Genomic DNA, 24,085 nt, shown 5'->3' with positions numbered 1-24,085 from the left:
GAATGCCGTTTCATGTCCATGTTAAACCAGTATTGGAGTTAATATTGTGCACTTAAAGGCATCAATTGTGTTTTAGTATGTCAGTTTAAAGGCCAATTCGACGAATATGAATTTGGTAACACCGTTTATATTAGTATGTTTAGGAACGTTCAGTCAGTGTGAGATGTGTGCTCCTGGAAAGTATGGATTTACCTGTCAACAAACTTGCGGTCATTCGAACTGTGTTTGTACAGAACAATGGAACTGTGTATCGTGCCAAGCAGGATTTTGGAACAAACAAAATAACTGTTTATATGTCTGTATAAGTCCAGCTTGTTTTTGTTTAAATGGAAATAACTGCGAAACATGTCAAGAATGGTTTTATGACCCAGGTGTTGGACTTTGCGAAGGAATATGTTCTGCAGGATGTAACGAAACAAAATGTAACGATGACGGTACATGTACGTGTAAGCCTTACTATACTGGAAACAAGTGTGACTCATGCGTAGACGGTAGATACGGGTCAGAATGTTTAGCAAGATGTAGTAAAGGTTGTTTAGCAAACACCTGCAGTTCATTTAATGGAACCTGTAAATGCAAACATAACTTTGCTGGCGACAAATGTGACACTTGTGTTGACGGATTATACGGACAGAACTGCTCTTTTACATGCAGTTCAGGCTGTTTAAATGATACTTGCTCTTCTGCTGATGGAAAATGCAATTGCAAAAGGAACTATGATGGCAAAACGTGTGATGCTTGTGTTAATGGTTGGTATGGTAAGGATTGTATGAATCAGTGCAGCAAAAATTGTGAAGACTATATTTGCGAATTCAATACTGGGCGCTGTTTAATTGGATGTATAACAGGATACGTAGGGGCCAATTGCACGTTTTGTAAGTATTATCAACGACAGTATTATGAGTATCATCACATGATATACATCAACTGATACTAATGCTTTGTTAACCCAATGATCAACGTAACGAATGTTTATGCTAGTTAAGTTTTTTTTTTGTTATTGCAAACATATAAAATATTTTTTTCGCGTATGGTTCTTAAAATGCCTCTTAAAGGAAATGCAATTACTCTATTTATAAACTGGTAAGATAAGATCTCGACGCTGCTCATGTTAAATTTGACATATTCCAACCATGTGTGAGATCTGCATGTTCATTCAAAATGATGCCTTCATATACTTCTATGCTGATATATAGCAACGGAAGAACATATTACGAAGAAGAATAAATCAGAGGTCGAAGCAGCTGTTGGTGGGTTGATTGCTGCGGTTCTGGTTGATGTCGCCGTTCTTTCCGTTATCATCATTCTCAAACGAAGGTATGTTTTACATCGAGACGATAGTGTATTTATGTATTATCGTTCCGAATGGTATTACAAAGAATAACGCATGAGAATCTATCAATATGTGTATTATTTTTTTAAGAAACCAAATACACTTGCAAAGGACACAACACACCATCGAAGAAAGTGATACACCTCAACCAGTTGTGTACGCTTCAGTGCAGGAAAATAGTAATGATTGTTTAATCATGATCTTTTGTCAATTCCTGCTAATCAATGCAATTCCTGCATTGGCAACATATTGGTTTTACCATCATTATAAAATATTTTATAAACGATATTAAAACATTGTTAATGATGCTAAAATGTTATTTAATTTTGCAGATTGCATTTACAAGTATGTCAAACAAAATGACAAATAAAGAGCCTCAAAGTCAAGTAAATATAAACAATATATATTTGACAGTATTACTGAACAAAAATAATTATGTTTACATACGTATTTAACGTTGATCGTCTTTTGTTTTATCCCAAGGCAATATGTTTGTAAATAGTCAGCAAAGCGAGTCCGGTGATGGAAATCAGACACAACAACTTTGCACTACGTTTACAGAAAATGGTATTATATTTTATCATGTTATGTCATTATTAGCATGTCTTTGTGTTTTAATCATATTTTTATTTCATGTATGTGCCAGTGTCTTTGAAAACCTTCACCAATGCCTAAACTACAAGACTTATCTCTTATAAGTTCATATATGAATATTTAAGGAAACAATATAAAAAAACTTGTTAGAAACAGTAAATTTGAAGCAACACACTGCGAAATTTGGCTGATAAGCTCTGAAATGTAATTCTGAACTTTCGGCGATTTTTGCGTCATGTTTCATAAATCACAAAAACAACTTTTACTATCAAAGACTTATAAAAAGAAAGACGAATGCCTTATCATTTTTTAGAAACAATAAGAATGATGTTTTATTTTTGAAAAAACGGTAGTGAAAGGAACAATGATTTTTGAATAAAAGAAACCTATTAATTATGGCGGTTGCCACAAAATCATGTGTAAGGTATAGGGAAAGCTCTATTTAGATCTGTTGGAAAAAAATGCTTTAACCAAATTCAAATTTAACTCTATTTCGACCACAACAGGAATTGTATTTAAAAAAAAATGCATTCTTATAATGAGATATCATTATTCATTTTTTCCAGAAATTGGCTCATATGTCCATTATGTTTTATATAATAAGTTCAATTCTAATTTATAGGTAACAGCTTATACGAAGAAATAGTCAACAATGCTGCAAACAACGAACGTGGTATTGCAAAAAACGATTCAGGACACGGAGTATATACAGAAACACAACAAGTTGAATTGGTAATGGAAGAGGAAATTGAAGATGATTGTCTTGAATAGGAATACTAATTATCATGTAGTTCAGCAAATGTTCAAATAACTAGTTTTTATTTTATTTCTGTTTACTTTCTTATATAAATGTTTTAATATGTTTTCGAATATGATTTAAGTTGAAAAAAACGTTTTCTATAATTGCTACTTATTAATAACAATTATTTTTATAATTATTACTCATTTGATCAAAATACACACTATGACAATTAAATATATGTGTAATGGATTAAATGTTTGGTTGTGTAATAATATGGCCAGATTAAAAATGATGTTAATACATTGTTGTCTTTTAACTTTAAAAAAAAAATCACTTACAGCAATCAAAAGCAATCACAATAATTTTCCTTATTGATCTGATGATCTGTTCAAATTTTTAACATTACTTTTAACAAACTGTCTATATATATCATTCAAATAGTATTAAAAAAACATCACTTGACCCTTTATTTAGTTATATGATCATTGTAAAGTAAACTCAATAATGTTTTGGTTATTAGATACTTTAACATAGTGTTGTAATAACCAAATCTGGAATAAAAAGAGTTCATCCTGACGGGAGGAATAAATGTCACAGGAAAGATTTCTTCATTATTTGAAATGTTTAATACCCTATGCAAAAAGGAATCACCCACTATTCACCAAAGATGACAATTAGCAGCAAATGAAAGCCGGATTTGTCAAGAATCACCAGGATTTTCTAACCTCCAAAACTGTGATAGTGAGAGCTAGGTTTAGAAAAAACTGCAATAGAGGTACAACCGTTCTTTTAATATATAATGTAGGAAGATGAAGATGAAGGTCACATACCTTTGACAAAAATCTATATTTATTTTTTTTTATTTCAGGCGTATGATAAATATCATGCATACATAGAAGCAAATACATGCGTTTTCAAATATTTGAATTACAATATTTTTTTTATAAATTATGCATTTGATCGTAACAAGTTGCCACGATGACCAGAAGTCTAACTTATCTTATGCTACAATATAATTTTAACTGCAAACATTTGTTTCAAAGTAGATGATTGGGCATTTATGCAGCTAAAATTGCAAAATGGTGCAATGGTTATACTTAGTACGCATTTATCAGTCTATAATGGTAGAGGATCTGGAGAGAAAGAGTCGAGAAATATTATCATGGCGACAATAGTTATATGAAAAACTTCAGACAAGCTCAGTAGCCGAAAGTTTAAACATAAATCACATTTAATGACACAGGGTAAAGACATAGAACACAAGAACAAACAATAACAAACAATAAACATGGCACAACACAACTAAGATCCACACACAAGACAGTTCATATATACTTTATAAACAAAACTATGTGTGTGTATCAATGATTGTTAGGTACCGTCTAAGAACGGTCAGTAAAATGTAACTTTACTGGGGGTTAAACTAGCTTGTGTGCACAACCACACTCATATACCAGCAATCCTAAATAAAGTAAAAACCCTAAATGGTAAATATTATCAAAGTGCGCATTAACTTGAGGAAACTTCAATAAAACTTTTTAAAGAAAAGATGCGGTTATTGTTTAAAACTATAAAATTACCACACAGTCTGCCTTAGCAAATAAAAGGTTTAAAACGGTGTGATCATAGAGTTTCATAATGATTTATACTTGTTACGTATTTTGCAATGAATTAGTCTTCTTGTTTCACTAAATTGCAGTAAGCTGTAGTTTTGCTGACATGAGGATAATAGTTTTCAAAAAACAATTCACAGTTCGGTATTGTGATATACTTTGATTAGCATCAAATGTTAAAAGCTATCGCTTTAAACCGTATTATTTTCCTGTTGGGGTTCAACATGAAACTCGCTTACATTGCTACATTGGGTAAGAGACAAGCATCAGGAAGTATTTGTACTTTGTATTCATTTCATTTAAGTATGACCGAAATATACCTGCAAAATTGCATTCACCCGAATGATTAAATATGTGAACTCAATGTAACAGAAACATGGTTAAAACATATGAAATATAACAATGAAAGCTACCAATGGGGATAAATACAGGAGAGGTTGAGAAACACGACGAGAACTTGTTCGTGTACGTGTAGTAATAGTTATCATAGTTCGTGTTTGCTAAGTGCACAGCTACATGTATATCTCTTTATCAATCTGTTCAACATCATTAACAAAGCTGTGTTCACCATTTAGTTCAGTTACTAAAATACATAACATCTGGTCAACTATCATAAGGCTACGCATTTGATTTTTTTGATGTTTTTTATTTATGTCGTGCGCACTACTTAATTATCTCGTGCGCACGTCTTAGTAACTCGTTCGCACGACATAATATCTCGTGCGCACGACTTAGTATATCGTGCGCACGAGCCAATTGAAATGCACTTTACATAAGATAATAAGTCGCACAAAAATCAAGTTGTGTTGTCATCATTGATATCACCAATTAAGATATTTGGCATGATGCAATAAACATATATACGGTAAAATAATTACACAACTTGATTAATGTGCGACTGTCCGGCGGATCAAATGAAAGGGGTAGTAACGATAGAAGAGGTATTGATGACTAATCGGCACATAAATCGGGGGAGTCCTGTTAATTCTGGATCACACCTCGAATATTGTGTAAATATCCTACTGTAACACTAGAATTCGCATCACTGTTAAATAATATCACTGGCCTTGAAATAAAAATACAATGTATAAGCTCTGTTTGATTTCAAATCGTAATATGTATACGTCCTTCAAATGCCTAAATGAGCATACCGGCCACCACCACCACCACCATCACACGTCAGTATACGTTTTGGAAACTTTAAGGTTGATTTTAAAGGTGTTAGCTTTACGCGGTATGAAGAAAAGTTAGATTTTTTTGTGGGATTGAAAATTGTGACATATAGCGTTTGTTGGATACATATATCACTTAGTATTTATCAAACGGTGAGCGAGTGACTTGTTCCTTACTTTTCGATGAAAGTTTTTTATATATACGGGGCAGGAAATGTGTTCTTATTGCATTTGACAGAATTTCCTTTGTCTGGGCGAAAAACCCAAATTAATCAAGCGCGAAGTTGATAAACAAGGACACATAGCATATCTAGCATACCAGAACTATTATACCTATTGTATTTGTAAAAAATACCGTTAAGTGCTCATCGTTAATTGATCACCTTGTCAATATCTTTTCAAAGACCTTTTCGTCACGCATGAACATACATCTATTCAAAGAACCGCTACACCGTTGGACATAGCGGTACATCATGAGAAACGACGTATCACAGTGGCGAGCAACAATTGGAACATTTTCCCAACCAATCAAAAACAGAAATACCGTTAGAATGATTAAAGTATCAAATAGACATGTGTCGTTATGCATAGGAATAGTACTTTTCCTGTTGCTTTCTGCCCAGTGCATTGAAATGAACCCCGGCCCCGGCCCAGAACTCGGAAATTCCCGACAACGTACTGGTGGACGCGGTGGCCGCCTCTCATCAGTAGCATCAGCCAACAACACCCCAACTGTCAGTGACTCCGAGAGCAATCAGCTCGCATTGTCACAAGACAATCTCGCCGAGCTGACGCAGACTTCCCATGGACAGGCGTCCATTTCCTCCTGGTTGAATCCTCGGCCTCAGGGGAAGGCGTCGGAGGAGGAGTGTGCCACCTCGGCTACAGGTACGGACCACAGACTGACTATTAGCGTTGGAAAAACTGACATGACGTCGGTTCTTCTAGACAGATGAACAAACGGTTCGACGGGTTAGAAAAATCGGTAAATGAAATCAAAACTGAAAACGCGGAAATTAAACAAGAAAATGCAAATTTGTTAAGTACTGTAAATTCGCTTACACGGGAACTTACGTCCGTAGATGAATTATCTAAAAGTAGTTGTAGAAATTTGAAACATATATTCGCAGAAATAACCTTTAATTTCATGGCCTACACCAAACTGAATATGAAACAGCGATAGAAATTGGAACTAAAGTGAAACATTATATAACAAATACACTTGGTATCGACGGTGATCAAATGACATATGAAAGTATGTACAGACTGCCCGGCAGAGGCGATCGCCCAATACTGGTTAAATTTGCTAATTATCTTGATCGTGTACGTGTACTGCGCGAATTTCGAACGAAACGAAAAATCGGTAACGTAGATGGTAGGGTTGTAGAAGATTTGCCGGAAGCAGTAGTTAAAGCTCGCACCGGTCTATATCCGTTTCTCAAACAATGTATCGACGATGGGAAAAGGCTCATTTCAAATATGACAGACTTATGGTAAGTGGAAGTGCCTATTCTTACGATGATTTGAAAAAAGGCCAGTTCTAGTTGAAAAATAGGGCTGCGGCCAAAGTCTTGAATACAGTTTTGTAAATAGCAATTTTACCGAACTTAAGATTTGTTAACTTAATATTCAGGGACTGTGAAAGTTTGAAAGTGACTATTTATTTTCTGACTTTGGTGCTCAGTTTAAAATCATTAGTCTCTATGAAACATGGGGAACTACAAATGATGATTTTAGTTTATATCTGTCAGGTTATACTTTGTATTCCGAATCTCGTATATGCTCAAACAAACGAGGTTCTGGTGGAGTAGCTGTTTTCATGAAAGGTTTGTAAAATGACCATGTTAAACGAATTTACGATGATTTAGACGATTGTATAGTCTTCGTCTTGGCAAAACAACTAAACTGTCTGTTAAAAGACATTATTATGTTATTCACATATGTGCCACCCGAGCGGTCGACAATTTATGAAGAAACTAATACAAACGGTCTATCTATGCTTAACCAAAAAATAACTGCGATTGTATCTGACTTTTTGTCGGCTGATCTTATAATCGCTGGAGATCTAAATGCGCGTATCGGATTGTTGCAAGATTGTATTCCAAACGATGACTTGGACTTCGTATTCGGAGACAGTGATTATCCGTCTGATAACTTTGCTAGTCCTAAATGTAATAAAGACACAATAGTGAATACATTTGGGACATCGATGATAGATTGTGCTGCACACATGACATTCATACAATGAACGGACGTCTGTTTCACGATAATAACGGAGAATTCACATGTACCGCGAGCACTTGGCGAAGCGTTGTAGACTATATACTTGCATCGACGTCACTGTTCGCTAACATTTCTAACTTTACAGTAGGCTGCGAATCGTTCTCAGACAATTTTCCATCAATGTGTACCATAAAGTGGCCCCATAATGACACTCAAAAAGTAAAACATAGACAATTAAATATTGCGTACTATTACAAATGGAAGGAGACGATGAGAAGTGACTTTGTGATTACTTTCGGTTATTTCGTGTTTTCGAACGCACCATTATTAAACATAAATCAAAGTCTAATTGATTTTATACATGTATATGAAGAAGCTGGGGCACTTACGAAAAGGCAACGATGCAAAAGTTATCGTACAAAAGTAAATGAACAACCTGAATGGTGGGACGTTAATTGTTCACAGTTGAAATATGATAGATATAGCAGGCTACGAAAGTTTCGTATTGCAAATAACCAAGCGGAGTATGAGCAATATATAATAGCAAATAATGCTTTTAAAGCTGTATGTAGATCAAAACAATATGAACTTCAAAAACGGCGCCGAAACGATCTCATTAATTGTAGAAATGAGTCAAACCTCTTTTGGAGTACGTTGAAAAGCATAAAAGAGAATAATCATCCGAGTATCAATTGTATATCGGACAGTGAATGGTTCGAATACTTAAAACATTTATTTTACGACCCCAATAATTACGATAATTGGGATAATCGATCAGTTTTTGATGATATTACACGACCTGTAAACGGTGACATCTTGAATGAAGTAATAACAGAAAGTGAAGTACTGGAAAGTATAGCACATTTACGAAGGAACTGTTCACCGGGAACTGATGACATTTGTATGGAAATGTTTAAAAATACCTCCCAATTGATTATCCCGTATATGACTGATCTTTTTAATAACATATTTAACACGGGTAACTTTCCATCGGGATGGAGTGAAAATGTTATCATCCCTATTCACAAAAAGGGCCAATTAAAGGATACCAATAATTAGAGAGCAATTTCGCTTACAAATAGTATAAGCAAAATATTTGTTAATATAATGACAAAGCGTCTTACTAAATGGTGTGAAGAAAATGGCATCATAGATGAGACCCAGTCAGGGTTTAGAAGTAAATACTCTACAATAGACAATATATTTACGTTACAATCATTGATTCAAAAACATATCTCACGCCAACGAGGAAGATTTTACGTCTTTTACGTGTACTTTAAAAAGGCGATTGATAGCTGTCAACATAAAAAACTATGGCAATGTCTGTACAGAAATGAGTCCGTGGTAAATTTCTAGTGATATTACAATCTATATACGAACAATTAAAATCTCGTGAAAATACCAGGTTCCAACGTATACCTACCGATGATATCCGATCCACAGCAACAGGCGGTTTTACGGACTACTTCTGGTGCTCCATTGGGACAAAGCAGGGCTGTGTGTCATCTCCAGTAATATTCAAATTGTTTATGGATGACTTAGTTCACTATCTTATGGCTAATTCTACGAATGGGATATTTGTAACCGACAAAAAAGGGAATTTATACGCTCTAATGTTTGCCGACGATGTATCGAGTTTCGCAGACACATCTATAAACTTGCAAAGACAAATTACCCGTATTGAATCATTCTTTGCAGATACTGGTATGGAACTTAATACTGACAAATCGAAAATAATGGTTTTCCGAAACGGTGGTATTCTAAGACACTATGAAAAATGATAATATCGTGTTACTCAATTGGAAGTTGTATCCCAGTATAAATACTTCGGAGCGTTTTTTCACTCCAAAGCTCTCATGGTCACTGACTAGGGAATCAGGCGACAAAAGCCATAACAAACATATTAAGATATCAAAAACATTTTGGTTATTTACACCCGAAAGACGCTTTTAAATTGTTTGACTCAATTGTACAACCTAGTTTGTGTTATTGTACCGATATATGGGGATACCGTTATTCTGAATGTACGGAGAAAGTCCATATTGACTTTTGTAAACGGAATTGTGTTTTGAACCAGTTTCTTGCTAACTTTTTTGCATTAAGTGAGTGTGGAAGAAACCCTATGTCCATACAATATACAACACGTTGCATTAAGTACTGGTTAAAACTGATACACATGCCAGAAAACCGTTATCCACGACAGAGTTATCTTATGCTTAAATCACTGGATGAATCAGGTCGTACAACATGGGCAACAAGTGTGAAGAAATTATTATTTGAGAACGGCTTTGTTTATGCGTAGATTTCACAAGAGATTGGAAACCAAGAACATTTCTTAAGGCTAATTATTGAAAGACTCAAAGATTGTGCTGTGCAACAACTGTATTCATATATAGAGGCAGTCCATCATAAACATTTCAAAACTTCTCTTGATCCTGAACGATATTTATCATGTGATCTATCATATACATTGAAAAGACACTTGTCGAACTTTAGGTGCTCAAGTCACCCCCTGATGATTGAAAAGGGTCGACACCTTAATATTGAGCGAGGATTTAGATTTTGCCCATATTGTTTGTCCAAACATATATATGTCATTGAAGACGAATTCAACATATTCATGAATTGTCCGTTGTATGCAAACTTGCGAATTGAATATTTCAAACCTAACTGGATTTTGTCTATTCCCACGCAAGCAGTTTTCTACAACATTATGTCAGAAATGTCAAAAAATAGTATTGTACTGATTATAAAATATATTCACAACGCTTTTATAAGAAACATTTCTTAAACATAATGATAACTCGTTATAGTGTTATTCACCTGTGCCTTATTTTTGGACGGTACTGCGAAGCAGTGCCGTTCATAGGTATCATGCTACTTTTCGACAGGCATGCATCATTTGGTCCCCGGCTTCATACCTCAAACAGAAGCGTCCAGGAACCAGTTTTAAACGGAAGTGCACGGCCAAATAAAATAGATCTTTTGTCCGCTATTCATAAGTACGCGAGTCAAGTAGCGCCCAAAGGCGGCTGATTCATATTGTAAAATATATTCTTCTACTGTAATTCCACACTATTTAACAGTGCATTGTTAAATAAAAACACAATGGTTACAAATGAATTGTTGGTATGTTATGCCTTTCTCTTATGACACTAGTGTTTCAAGAAAAACTGATTCAGATCGGCTTCTTTCAACAAAACATCGCCATTTTGGAACTATCTTATGGTGCGCGTTGTCTTGTGCTAAAAGGCTGACTTGAGAGCTGACCATATAAATGAAGAGGGAAAACGCTGACCAGAAAAATGGAAATTGAATTATTTCTGTTGAATTAATTTTAATGGGTTATTTTGATTTCCTTGTACTATTGATTATAACTGATTTATTATAAAAAAATGTATAATTTATAAGAGCGTTTAGTTTAAGATAGATGACTTTTTTATCATTTTTAGATATAGAAGTATCAATCTACATCTAGGCCACACCACGTACATTAAATACATTTCAAAACTCGGCAACCCATAAAAATATAAAAAAAATATATCAAAATATGTTCATTCGTTTTTTTTGGTCAGCCTATTCCCCTATATCTATTGTTCAGCCCTTAGGTCAGCCTTTTAGTATATCTCCGTTCTCTTGCCATTCGATAATACTTAGCGCTGGGATCTGTGTTTCTTATCTAGGAAAACAACAAGTGGGATATAGACGCGGCTAGCGCGTCAAGATAATTGAATTTCATACATAATTCGCAAACAAGTACCTAACTATGCGATTCAAGGAATTTCATATGTTTCAAATGATGTATGCATATACATCGTTCCAAGCATCTTCCAATAATGTGCCGGCAAGTTTCGGTGAGTGACTACTTACAATAGAATTTTCGAACGAATTTAGTTTGTTCTGTATCTTGAATTTCGCTGATTTTGGTATCTTGTTCTGATATTTTGAAAATGATATGTAGAAGCACATTTCGGTCAGACATTAAGCTATAACTATCTTAATTTGTAGGAAATTCGAAATTTTGTTGCTGTTATTATTTTCGTACAGTTAAAATTCTTCCTTTTGACAGGAGTCCTTCACACGCTTTCACGAAGATTTACAGAACAAAACAAGGACTATGCAAGCGACTGATTTCAACGTCTATGTGTATAGTGAGTATTATTATTGCTATCTAAACGTGAAATTATTGTGCATCAGTTTTGTATAGCCTGTCGGTCTGTATTCAACTGCATTTAAACAGAACTGTGCAATATAGTCGTTGTTTGTTTATCAACATCCAAGTCTAAAAATAGACGTAGAAAGTAGGTTAAAGAGAACGAAATAAATCGGCCCCTTACCAAATCGGCCTACAACCAAATCGGCCCCTAAGAGGTTTCGGCTCTGCCATTTCGTCCCCTTAATTAAATTGACTCGAGACGTTTCGGCCCCTTACTGATTTTCAACAGAGACATTTCGGCCCTTTAATGTTATTGTATTTTTTTATTATTTTGAATTAATAGAAAAAACATAATTTGTCAAATTTTATTTCAAAGAAGTGTAAATGAGATCTGTAAACTCACAAATAGACAAATATTCATGAAATATATTCCTAACATTGATAAAAAAAATCATTCAAATTTAACTTTAAATTTAAACCCTTATTTTTAATATTAAATGTTAAAAAATGTAAGAACGTATTTTATTATATAACTGTTAAATATCGGCGGACGATAGGTGCTTGAAACAGTTTTAGATAGTGGACTTGATATAAAACACATATCATTATACCTCTTGTTAATATATAAATATAAAATAAAGCATAAATATATTTTCATTTGAATATATTTTTTATCAATAAATTTGTATGCATATATAGCTGTTTGTGAATAAACATATCTCATCATAACCTCTTTTCAAATAAAAATTGAAATGTTATGCTTTAACTTATATTTAGAAATTAATAACAAAATAAAAATAAGGGTCGAATCGTCTCCGTAATCAGGGGACGAAACGTCTACAGGATGGGGCCATTTTGGTAGGGGGCCGAAAAGGTAACCGTTTCAACTAGGGGCCGATTTGGTAAGGGGCCGATTTATCTGGTAGCCGGTTAAAGCATAGGGTTACTCATAAGACTGCATTACTTTTACAGTTAATTTAGGTTTGATTTGTGCGTTTACTGTTTTTATTGCAAATGCTAAAAATTCATGGTGTTGCAGGTATCGAGTGTGCCAGTACACAGCTCAGAAACAATTTGTTCATTTGTTTTGTTTATTGTTTACCAAAGGAAGCAACAACTTCAGTTCTTTTCCAAGAACTCAAAAAAGCTATTACAGGTCAAGATCGCTTTATTGGGAGATTTCAATTATGATCAAAATGAAAGGGATTCTATTGCGCACTTATTTCATACCAATTTCAATCTACGCCAGTTAATAGATTCAGTTATAACTGATTATGGCTCATATTAATACCATACTGTATATACACAAACTTGGATTCACTTGTTTAAGATCTTACAGCACTCTAGAATCATAATACTCTGATCACATACCATTGTACATTGTACTGAAAGTTGACTAAATTTTAGTTAAATGCTTTAATATGATTTTATAGTATATTTTTGCAAGAGTTTTCAGTCCAAGCTTCTGCTTCGAATGTTACTTAAATTGCTTGGACAATCTACCGTTTCTAGGCGCTTCCCCATGCGACTTAAGTTTAGGTATCTATATATTTACTGCGACGTGATATGTAAATAACATTGTTTTTAATTAACCATTCCAATATTCATACAAAACACCTTTCCGCCATTAAAGTTTATTAGTTGTGTCTAAACATTTATGTTTTATATAAAATGTCTACGTACAAAATACGCGATATACCTATTCCGTGAAATTGATGTTTTACACCAAAACTATGACAACCTTTTTAATGTTGTTACCTTGCATGAACAAGAGTACATATTGCTGAACAAATTAGACAAAACATATGAACATTAACATATTGTTAACTTATAATATAATACCTGATTTTGCTTTCTATTTAAAAGGATGTACTATGACCTTGTCTATTTAAGGTGTGTAGGCCTGTATTTTGTCCCACTACCCGACTAGTAAAGCCAGATGGAACTTGTGGACCTCCCTTTCTTGATCTTCATATTCCAAAGTTCAAGATTTATCTCCACTTTATGCTGACACCTATCATACATGAACACCTATTCTTAGATGTGATCAGAAAACTTGATGACAGTGGGAAGCAGTTCCCAGTAAACTTCAATTCGCCATGGGCAGATAACTGGACAGTTATTTCAGCAGTAACGTACTACGGTAAAAACGGAAACGTGGACAACTTCATTTATATGTTGCTCAGAGGAAAAAAACGGAATTCTTATGCTAAAGTTGTGTCCAATACTGAACGTTTATTGAACATGCAGTGGCGTTTTCGTGTTGATAACAAGGACTTTGTTGAAACACAAACGTTCAGCAGAATTTTTGAGTTCGTTCCAATAACTGGGTCATCTGGTGCTGGATCTTCAGATGTTATCCCAGTTGATGCTGCATTTGTTACACCGCATGAGAGTGCTATTATAAGTCAATATTCAGAGGAAAATAAGGCTTTTTCGACTAATGTCCTTGGTGACATTTATGTTCAGCTTTCTAATTACTTTGTGCTATTAAAATTTGCGTTTTGTGATCAAATCGAGTTTTTTATCTGATGAGCTCTACGTATTTAGAAACAGATATATACTGTTTGTTAATTCTTCTGGGCGGATTCTGTTCTCAAATGAATTCAACACATATGTTGATCCAAACACAAAAGAGACTGTTTATAGGATATGTCTTGTGAAGCCGATGATTTCTGGCTCGACGAAAAGTGTACGTACCGATTGCAGCTACTTGATTCTCTTGTATTTTCATTTTCATCAGTGTTTGAAGCTTCCACCCCTGCTCACTGATTCTGTTGAAAAAACAATTCTCGGTAGATTTTAACAATTATTCATGTTTTCAAAGGAATCACATGTTATTCAGGAATTTTGAAAGAATATATCCAAAAATGTAGTTTGGAAATGTGAATTGTAAGGTATTTAAAAAACACAAATTTTCGACGGAGACAGAGGAACCTTATCGTTTTTTTTCCGAAAAAAATGTCATATTTTACATTTTGATCGTCATGTTTGAGTTGTTGACTTTTCATTTTCTTCAAGTGAACATGATTTAATTGTATTTTTAATAAAAACTTTATCTTAAAGGAATACAACTGATGTAACAATATAAGTGTTCAGCTTTGAATTCATGTTGAAGTCCAACAAAAAGAGATAACGTTTGTGATAACAAGACAAATGAATCACGGGAAACACTTTATAAGTACGGGTAAGTTATAAAAAACACCTTTGGAAATCTACGAACATTAATTCAACAGTAATTGAAAAAGTTATCGTATTACAAATCATTTAAAAATCAAGTAATCGATGTTTGATTATCTGTAAAATATTGCAAACGTTATCATATCTTACAGAAAATGACGAAACGTATGTTTGAATGATATGGGGGTTCACTTTATCAAATAAAAACTTATAAACAAATTTGCAATATTAAGCTCTCTTTTACACAATTGATGCTTTGAAATATATCTTTCGACAAATCATATCCATAACAAGAGCTTTATTCATGCACTAGAGTATTTGGTCATTTACAAAACAAATTATAATAAAAAGCAATTTGAAACAAACTTAAGCATTAGCCGTTTCTCTCATGTAAAAACATGACATAACCCTTTACTTTCTGAGTTCGATGGACACTTGTTTGGTGTCCTAATTATTTTAAAGTTTCCGGTGCAGACATTTTTAAGATATGCGAAATGTGTATACCTCTATGACGTTTCTAATGATGAAAACTTTATATTTGTTACTACTGTTTAACTCGCATAGCATAATAAAGGGCAGTGTGTGTGTCCCGCCTTGTCAGAAATTGAATATCTATGTGATAGATTGTACAACTTAAGGGAATATTATATTCAATTTACTAAACTCTATTGATTTATAAAAATGTTCGTGTGCTGAATAATACACTTTGTTTCACTAGGTATGACATGTGAGCGTTTGAAATTTTTGACTCGTTAGTTGACTTTATAAAACAAAATACTTTAAAATGTATCTGGCCGCTCACATTTGCAATTATTAGCCTGAATGGATTTTTTATTCTTGTTTCAAACATTGCCGAAAGAAAGATGATTCTAATGGCATGTGTTTTCAGTACCATTTATCTAAATAAATAGTACAATTTGGAATTTATAAAGGCCTACATTTTTGTCAGAGGTTTGTAAATACTTTTAAATGAAAAACAATCATTTCAATTTGTATGTTGTTGTTGTTTTTTTTGTATAATAAAACGTGCGTGTTTTCATTATATTTTCACCAGATAAATGACAATAAAGAGAGGCTACAAATGATTTAATTTCTCACACTCTTCTCGATCTCTCTTTTTTATTTCATAGTTTTTAGTTTAATGGTATTGAGATAAACACGTTATCGAATGAAAACTTATATGAAAAACTACAACTCAGTAGCCAGAGATTAGAAATAAACCCGGTTTAATGGCACAGGGTAAACGCCAAAGACATATAACACTAAACAAAAAGTCACAAACAAAACACCTTCAAAGAATCTAATGTTAATAAACAATTGTGAATAGCGTAATGTACGTCTTTGCTTTGCCCTTGTAAGCATCGAGAGTAGTGTGATACTTTTCTCTAATAGGTATTAAGATTAAGTTGATTTATGCGATTCGGCCTTTAACGAATTAAAAATTGCTCAGACTTTGTTGGAGACATACTTGTTTTTCAAAAGTAGATTATGGGTAACACTATTGAGTTCAGTTGACAAGTATTTTCAAAACAATTCCAATTGAGGTTGGTAAAGAAGGAGCGCCGAACATCTGTTTAATAGTTCTGTACATTACTCAGGTCAGACAGTCAGTGAATATTGTTATCCGAAATATTTCATTCAGCTGGTAGAACAACTCGCTAGCAAGCAGAGAGTATTTTAGTTATACGGGAGCCAGTTATCTCATTTGATAAAGAACGCAACTTGCAAGCAGACAGTGTTCAGTCCAATCCCCATACTAGCAACACTCTTTTCGGAATGGAATTGAAAAATATAATGTAGTTCGATACAAACCAGTACCCGAATTTAATCCGTTAATCTTATGGTTATCTTTCGTCTGCTCTGAATATGATGAATTATATTGTTAGCTCCAACCCCCGGGTAACCCAACCCGTCGTTTAAAATCTTCGAGGGTGTCTTCAACTTTCTGTGGTCCGTGCTATAGTTGTTAATATGCTTTTGAAAATTAATGGCAAAGGAGTTTTTTGCTAATAAACCAGTTAACAATTTACTGACAAATCAATATAACAGTCTGTTTATAGGTCGATTACTTTTCTGTTACATAGCCTTATTTCGATGTTTAGTTACAATTGCAGTTTCGAGTTCCAGTGTTGTTAGCACAAATATCGATTGAAATAAAATGAAATATGTGCGTTCTCTTGATTTCCGTTCATTAATTCGAATATCAGAACAGTAACTACTAGGCTTTTTATAAATTTGCGTGCGGATAAATAACGATATTTCAATATATATTTGCTTTTTATTGAACGCTGTTCTTAACAATGCTGTAAAACAACAGCAATTTCCTTCATTGCATATACGGTTAAAACTTCACCTCTGTGAATTAAACATTCACCCTTTGCGGTCGTATATAAATTAAATGGCTCGAAAATGGAAGTACAGTGTACTCTTCCTGCTACATTCATTTAAAAATTCAAAATTAAATATATTTTTTACAACTATCTTTAAACTAACAACTTTTAATCTAGCGATACATTTTCTTCAAACAAAAACATTAGTTATTCCTGTATATGACAAGAACAAATAGAAAATTTAAATGAAACGATACACGTCGAGATAAAGATACAACACAAAGACAAAAAACAAAGGTGAACAAGTGATTATGTCGTGATGTTTAAAGTGCCTACCTGATGTATCTACTCAAAATGGACTAATTGAACAAAATAAATCGAAACAAAACGACAATCAGGAAGACATTTTCTTTCAGGAAGTAAATATTAGACTGTTTGTCTAACTGCAATGTAAATCCATGTATATTTCACAATGAGCTGTGAGCTATTTGCATATTATCAGAGAGCGAATTTATCAATTTATTGATAGGATCTGATTTTAATTAATGAAAGAGTAAATAAAACAGTCTCTGTATAAACTTGATAAATTTCTTTGTATTTTCTGCGCCAAATTTTACATAACACTATACATTAGCTATGATTCTTCAACATACACTGCTGGCTCATCTCTCGTACTCATGCGGGTGCTTGAGTATACTATTTAAAAAAAAAACAACATCCCTGAAGGTATCAATCCCCACATAGGAACACACGACTGCTTACGAACTAATTCTGCTGTCACGTGTACATGTATAATTTATGATGGTTACAACATTCTCAAACGTACATGAAATGCTGACAAAAAATGCTTTTGATATTTTATTGATATATTATTCAAGAAAAACGTATGTCTAAATGTCGTTTCTGAGTAACTCGATTGTCATTGCATCCTTAGTCACTTCGTCTCATCACAATTGCTGTCATCCCATTCGAAGCGCTGTACGTCTATGTAAGTTCTATTAAATCTATCTATGACAATGGTCCGCCACTAGCATTTTCCTGAAATAGAAAATGTGCTTACAAAAAAGCAAAATTCAAACCATCCCGAATTTGAATTCAGTTTAATATCCGTACAAAACGCCCGAGTCTTTATAAATTATGTCATTTTTGACATGGAATTTTAAACGTTTACATCCCATTTGACGTCAAAAATGATCGATTTATTGCCAGAAATGTTATACGGTTTCTATTATTTTAAATTTGTGTTGAGTTCATTGAAAGAAATCTTGATTGGATTTAAACAAACGTACGGTTACATACGAATGAAAGTCACAGTGCATGCAAACTGAACACTTATATATATATTTTCAACGTGAAAAACTGAACATGCAATTTACCCTAATATACGGCATTTTGATTACTTGAACCCCGGGGTAGGCACACACAACGGATGTAGACACATTACTTATGTTGTTGCCTAAATCCCCTCCATTGAGCTAGGGAAACACATGGACAGCACTGGGCTCTGAGATGTTACAGGCATAGAAAATCCTTTGTCAAAAACTATAGTGGCATAGCATATTTGGTAACAGTCAATTTAGTAAAACAAATTTCTTGATAAAAAGATTAAAGATGTTTTATATAAATATTTCTTACATATGTCATGTTGCCATTTTCCCTTTCAGGGACGTTGGAAAAGTCAGTTGTTTTATTCGTCCCTTGTAAATCTCTTTCGTGAAGAGTCTCATACTGAAGATCGTTGAGTTCAATCTCACAAATATTAGTATCCACTGTGTCATAATCTATTTCGACTAAAACGAAAAAACACACACATAATATCTATACCAGTTAGATAGATATATATTATTTTATAATTACCATTTGATATAAGCCAATTTAAGAATTGTAAAAGAAAAGTGTTTAAATACACGCATTGACAATATATGACGATAGTTCATCAATGATATATTAATATTGACTATGAGTTTGTTCTATTATTACTATGTTTTCGCAGTTTTATAACTTGCCATCATGAAGTAAATTATTGTGTTCCGTGTTTGACCTTCGCCTGAAATGCAGCATTGGAAAATTAGTTCCCACTCGTAGTGAACTTAGTGCCCTTTACATATTCTAAAACAATTTTAAATTAACTGTTTTATGCACAAATTATCATTCTGAAGCGTTTTTCAACTTTTTTTTTTCCAAAAAGTCGATCGAGCACTTCAGCGACCTAGCGGCATAGCGGCGTGGAATTAGCGGCCTAGTAGCCTAGCGGCCTAAATTGAATCCTATTTCAAAGCATGTATACATGCATTTTCTTCTAAAAAATGATATTTTAACTGTTTTTATGCACGAATTAACACATTGAAGCGATTATCAACAGTTTTTTTTTCCAAAAACGTCGATAAAGCAGTCAGCTAATTCAAAGCATTAAACATGCCTGTTCATCTAAAACAATGATGTATTTACTGTTTTTATGCACAAATTATCATTCTGAAGCGTTTTTCATTTTTTTCAAAAATAGTCGATCGAGCACTTCAGCGGGCTAGCGGCCTAGCGGCCTAGCGGCCTAGCGGCGTGAAGTTAGCGGTTTCCTATTTCAAAGCATGTATACATGCATTTTCTTCTAAAACAATGACATATTAACTGTTTGAATGCACAAATTAACACTTTGAAGCAATTAGCGATAATCAACATTTTTTTTTCCAAAAAAGTCGATTGAGCAGTCAGCTATTTCAAAGCATTAAACATGCCGGATCTTCTTAATCAATGATATATTTACTGTTTATGCGCACAAATTATCACTCTGAAGCGTTTTTCAACTTTTTTCAAAAAAGTCGTGGAGCACTTCAGCGGCCTAGCGCATGAAGTTAGCGGCCTGGCGGCCTAGCGGCCTAGCGGCCTCGGCCTAGCGGCCTAAAATGGTTTCCTATTTCAAACCATGTATACATGCATTTTCTTCTAAAACAATGACATATTAACTGTTTGAGTGCACAAATTAACACTTTGAAGCTATTAGCGATAATCAACATATTTTTTTCCTAAAAAGTCGATTAAGCAGTCAGCTATTTCAAAGCATTAAACATGCCTGATCTTCTTAATCAATGATATATTTACTGTTTATATGCACAAATTATCACTCTGAAGCGTTTTTCAACTTTTTTTTCAAAAAAGTCGATCGAGCACTTCAGCGGCATAACGGCCTAGCGGCGTGAAGTTAGCGGCCTGGCGGCTAGCGGCTAGCGGCCTAAAAAGGTTTCCTATTCAAACCATGTATACATGCATTTTCTTCTAAAACAATGACATATTAACTGTTTTTATGCACAAATTAACACTTTGAAGCTATTAGCGATTATCAACAGTCTTTTTTTAAGAGCGTCGATTAAGCAGTCAGCTATTTCAAAGCATTAAACGTGCCTGATCTTCTTAAACAATGATATATTTACTGTTTTATGCACAAATTATCACTCTGAAGCGTTTTGTTTATTTTTTTTTCAAAAAAGTCGATCGAGCACTTCAGCGGCCTAGCGGCGTGAAGTTAGCGGCCTGGCGGCCTGGCGGCCTGGCGACCTAAAATGCTATCCTATTTCAAAGCATGTATACATGCATTGTTTTCTAAAACAATGATATATTAACTGTTTTAAGCACACACTATCACTCTGAGGCGATTATCAACCTTTTTTTCAGAAAGTCGAACAAGCAGTCAGCTTTTCAAAGCATGTGAACATGCCAATCCTTCTCAAAAATATGTTGATAATCGCCTCAGAGTGATAGTCTGTGCATAAAACAGTTAACATATCATTTTTTAGAAGAAAATGCATGTATACATGCTTTGAAATAGGATAGCATTTTAGGCGCTAGGCCGCTAGGCCGCTGAAGTGCTTGATCGACTTTTTTTAAAAAGTTGAAATACGGTTCAGAGTGATAATTTGTGCATAATAATGCATGTTTAATGCTTTAAAATAGCTGACTGCTTTATCGACGCTTTTGAAAAAACTGTTGATAATCGCTAATAGCTTCAAAGTGTTAATTTGTGCATAAAAACAGTTAATATGTCATTGTTTTAGAAGAAAATGCATGTATACATGGTTTGAAATAGGAATCCATTTTAGGCCGCTAGGCCGCTAGGCCGCCAGGCCGCTAACTTCACACCGCTAGGCCGCTAGGCCGCTGAAGTGCTCGATCAACTTTTTGAAAAAATAAACAACGCTTTAGAGTGATAATTTGTGCATAAAAACAGTAAATACATCATTGTTTTAGAAGATCAGCCATGTTTAATGCTTTGAAATAGCTGACTGCTCAATCGACTTTTTGAAAATAAGTATGTTGATTATCGCTAATAACTTCAAAGTGTTAACTTGTGCATTCAAACAGTTAATATGTCATTGTTTTAGAAGAAAATGCATGTATACATGGTTTGAAATAAGATACCATTTTAGGCCGCTAGGCCGCTAGGCCGCCAGGCCGCTAACTTCACGCCGCTAGGCCGCTAGGCCGCTAGGCCGCTGAAGTGCTCGATCGACCTTTTTGAAAAAAAGTTGAAAAACGCTTCAGAGTGATAATTTTTGCATAAAACAGTTAATTTAAAATTGTTTTAGAATAAAAGGTAAAGAAAAATATTCTGCATAGATAAAAATTTAAGACCGCTATGTAACTATATGAATAAAAAACCTTGATTTATCATTGTTTTAAAAAAAAACGCATTAACAATTGCTTGGAAATAGAAAAAATAATTATGCCGCCAGGCCGCTAGGCCGCTAGGCCGCCAACTTCACGCCGCTAGGCCGCCAGGCCGCTAACTTCACGCCGCTAGGCCGCTAACTTCACGCCGCTAGGCCGCTAACTTCACGTACATCTGTTTTTCTTTAATTTATGATTTTTTGATGTGAATGTTTTTTCTGAAAACAAATATCAGGTAAATTTAATATGCAAATCAATATAATTTAAATTATATACAAATATTAAAACAATAGAGTTTAATAACAGCCATGGCGAAAGAAGAACAAGATTATGACGAACATATTATAACAAAAGTACCTTTAAAGTACATGCACAATAAAGATTTAATGAATACAGACTGTATAAGATTCAATTTGCATCAATAGTACTTTGGTGCCGATGTAAAGTTTTGAAAAAAAATAAAACGAGACAGTCAAACGTTTTGAAAGTTTGTGTGATTTTCTGTCTTAGAGCTAGATGTTTTGGCTGTTGGAACAGTTATGAACAGAACAGATTTTTGTGACTTAAGCATAACGGGTCATCGTCACATTACACAAATATAAAACAAAAATATATAAAAAAAAAACGCACGCATGCACGTACGCACGCACACAAGAACAAGCACGCACGCGCGCTCGCACACATACACACACACTCACGCACGAACGCACACACGCACAAACGCGCGCACACCCCCGCCACACAACACAAGCAATCAAAACTTATATATTTACATTAGACATCGTTTTGAATGATTTTTGTATCAACAACTGATTTTTTAGAAATTTCTCAAAAATGGAAAGAAAATGAAAAACATCAACCACGTTGCACACAAATCAGTGTGCAGGATGGTTGCTATGAAAGTTAGAATGTTCGAAATATATCATTTAACACATGAACCTTGAATATTACAGAAATAGATAAAATGAAATAAGAAAACAGAAGCAATATTTCCGTATATAAAGGCACCTGATACATATAGATTGGAGATACACCGTTTGTGATAAAACAGCAACAGATAAACATGTAAAAATTAAAAATAAGACTGATTTAATGTTGTTCGTTTTAATCATATGCATTGCAGTGCGTTTTTAATTAATAATTTGAATTATACTTCTAAACGTTTCCGGTCAGAAAACAATAAGATTCATTTTTTATTAACGAAAACATCAAAACACTCTTGAAAAACTGCAAACCTTCCATTATAAACGCCTAAACCAAGCTGACTTAAAATACCCATCACAAGACGGTAGGCGGAGTCGAACTAACAAGACCGACCAATCAACGATCCGAATCCGCTACAGAGATAAGCACCCTGTATCGAAAAATGTACTGGACGCGTGGCCTCTGTAAACACCCGGGGATTAATGGTCTTATCTGATAAACAAATACACAACCACATACTACAAATGCATTTGCGTATACGTTTGGAGAGGAATTATAAGCAAGTTATTAGTATGATTTTTTTTTCAATTGCTAAAGTGAATTTGATGTTATATTTTAGATACTTAGGGCATATGGTATTTTTATAAATATAGACATAATTTAAAATAAAATCCTTAAACGATATTAAAGTCATTTCTGCACACGTTTTTGTTTTTGATTCTGAAAATTGATATGGTTTCCGTTAATGTAGGTCTTATACATTTGATTTAATCATAAAACATTACCAATGAGGCATTCATTTAATGAACGCTACAAAACAAGTATGTGTTATTTAATATCATTGTAATGTCTCAAGACCTATTTCAAACCTTCTTTTAGTGACAAATGATCCCCGGCCCGAAACTCGTGTGAATAACTTCTGGGTATTGATCTTTCTTTCAATTGTCCTGTGTTCCTTTTTTACATAACATTTATTCAGCATTAAATAGTGTAAAAATAAGCACCAGTAGCAATATATGTTGAACTAGAACGGCACCCTCTGTATGTTACTTGACCTGTACGAATTGTAAAATATGTTCTATAACTGTATCAATTTAAAACAGACAATTGCATTTTATACAATACATTGCAAAGCCTTCGATACGATGCGGAAAATAAC

At 34.0% G+C, this 24,085-nt stretch overlaps 1 protein-coding gene across 1 annotated transcript; it reads left to right on the top strand.

Moving 5' to 3' along the window:
• The first annotated feature begins 719 nt into the window (after positions 1-719).
• On the top strand, positions 720-2,698 carry LOC128204613 (uncharacterized). Its single transcript, XM_052906016.1, has 5 exons — positions 720-753; positions 1,197-1,317; positions 1,424-1,512; positions 1,817-1,900; positions 2,550-2,698. Exons 1-5 carry the CDS (start codon positions 720-722, stop codon positions 2,696-2,698), a joined length of 477 nt encoding a protein of 158 aa, XP_052761976.1.
• The last annotated feature ends 21,387 nt before the right edge of the window (positions 2,699-24,085 follow it).

This window comes from Mya arenaria, chromosome 10, assembly GCF_026914265.1.
Source record: "Mya arenaria isolate MELC-2E11 chromosome 10, ASM2691426v1".
In the NCBI taxonomy this organism is placed as follows: domain Eukaryota; kingdom Metazoa; phylum Mollusca; class Bivalvia; order Myida; family Myidae; genus Mya; species Mya arenaria.
Note: the sequence above shows the minus strand (reverse complement) of the source record. Positions and strands in the feature narration are given on the sequence as shown.

Excerpts from the sequence above, each read along its gene's own strand:
- LOC128204613 (XM_052906016.1), top strand. The coding sequence starts at position 720 with ATGGCAAAACGTGTGATGCTTGTGTTAATGGTTG. Across the intron at positions 1,318-1,423 it reads ATCATCATTCTCAAACGAAG|AAACCAAATACACTTGCAAA; the intron begins GTATGTTTTACA and ends TATTTTTTTAAG. Across the intron at positions 1,901-2,549 it reads CACTACGTTTACAGAAAATG|GTAACAGCTTATACGAAGAA; the intron begins GTATTATATTTT and ends TCTAATTTATAG.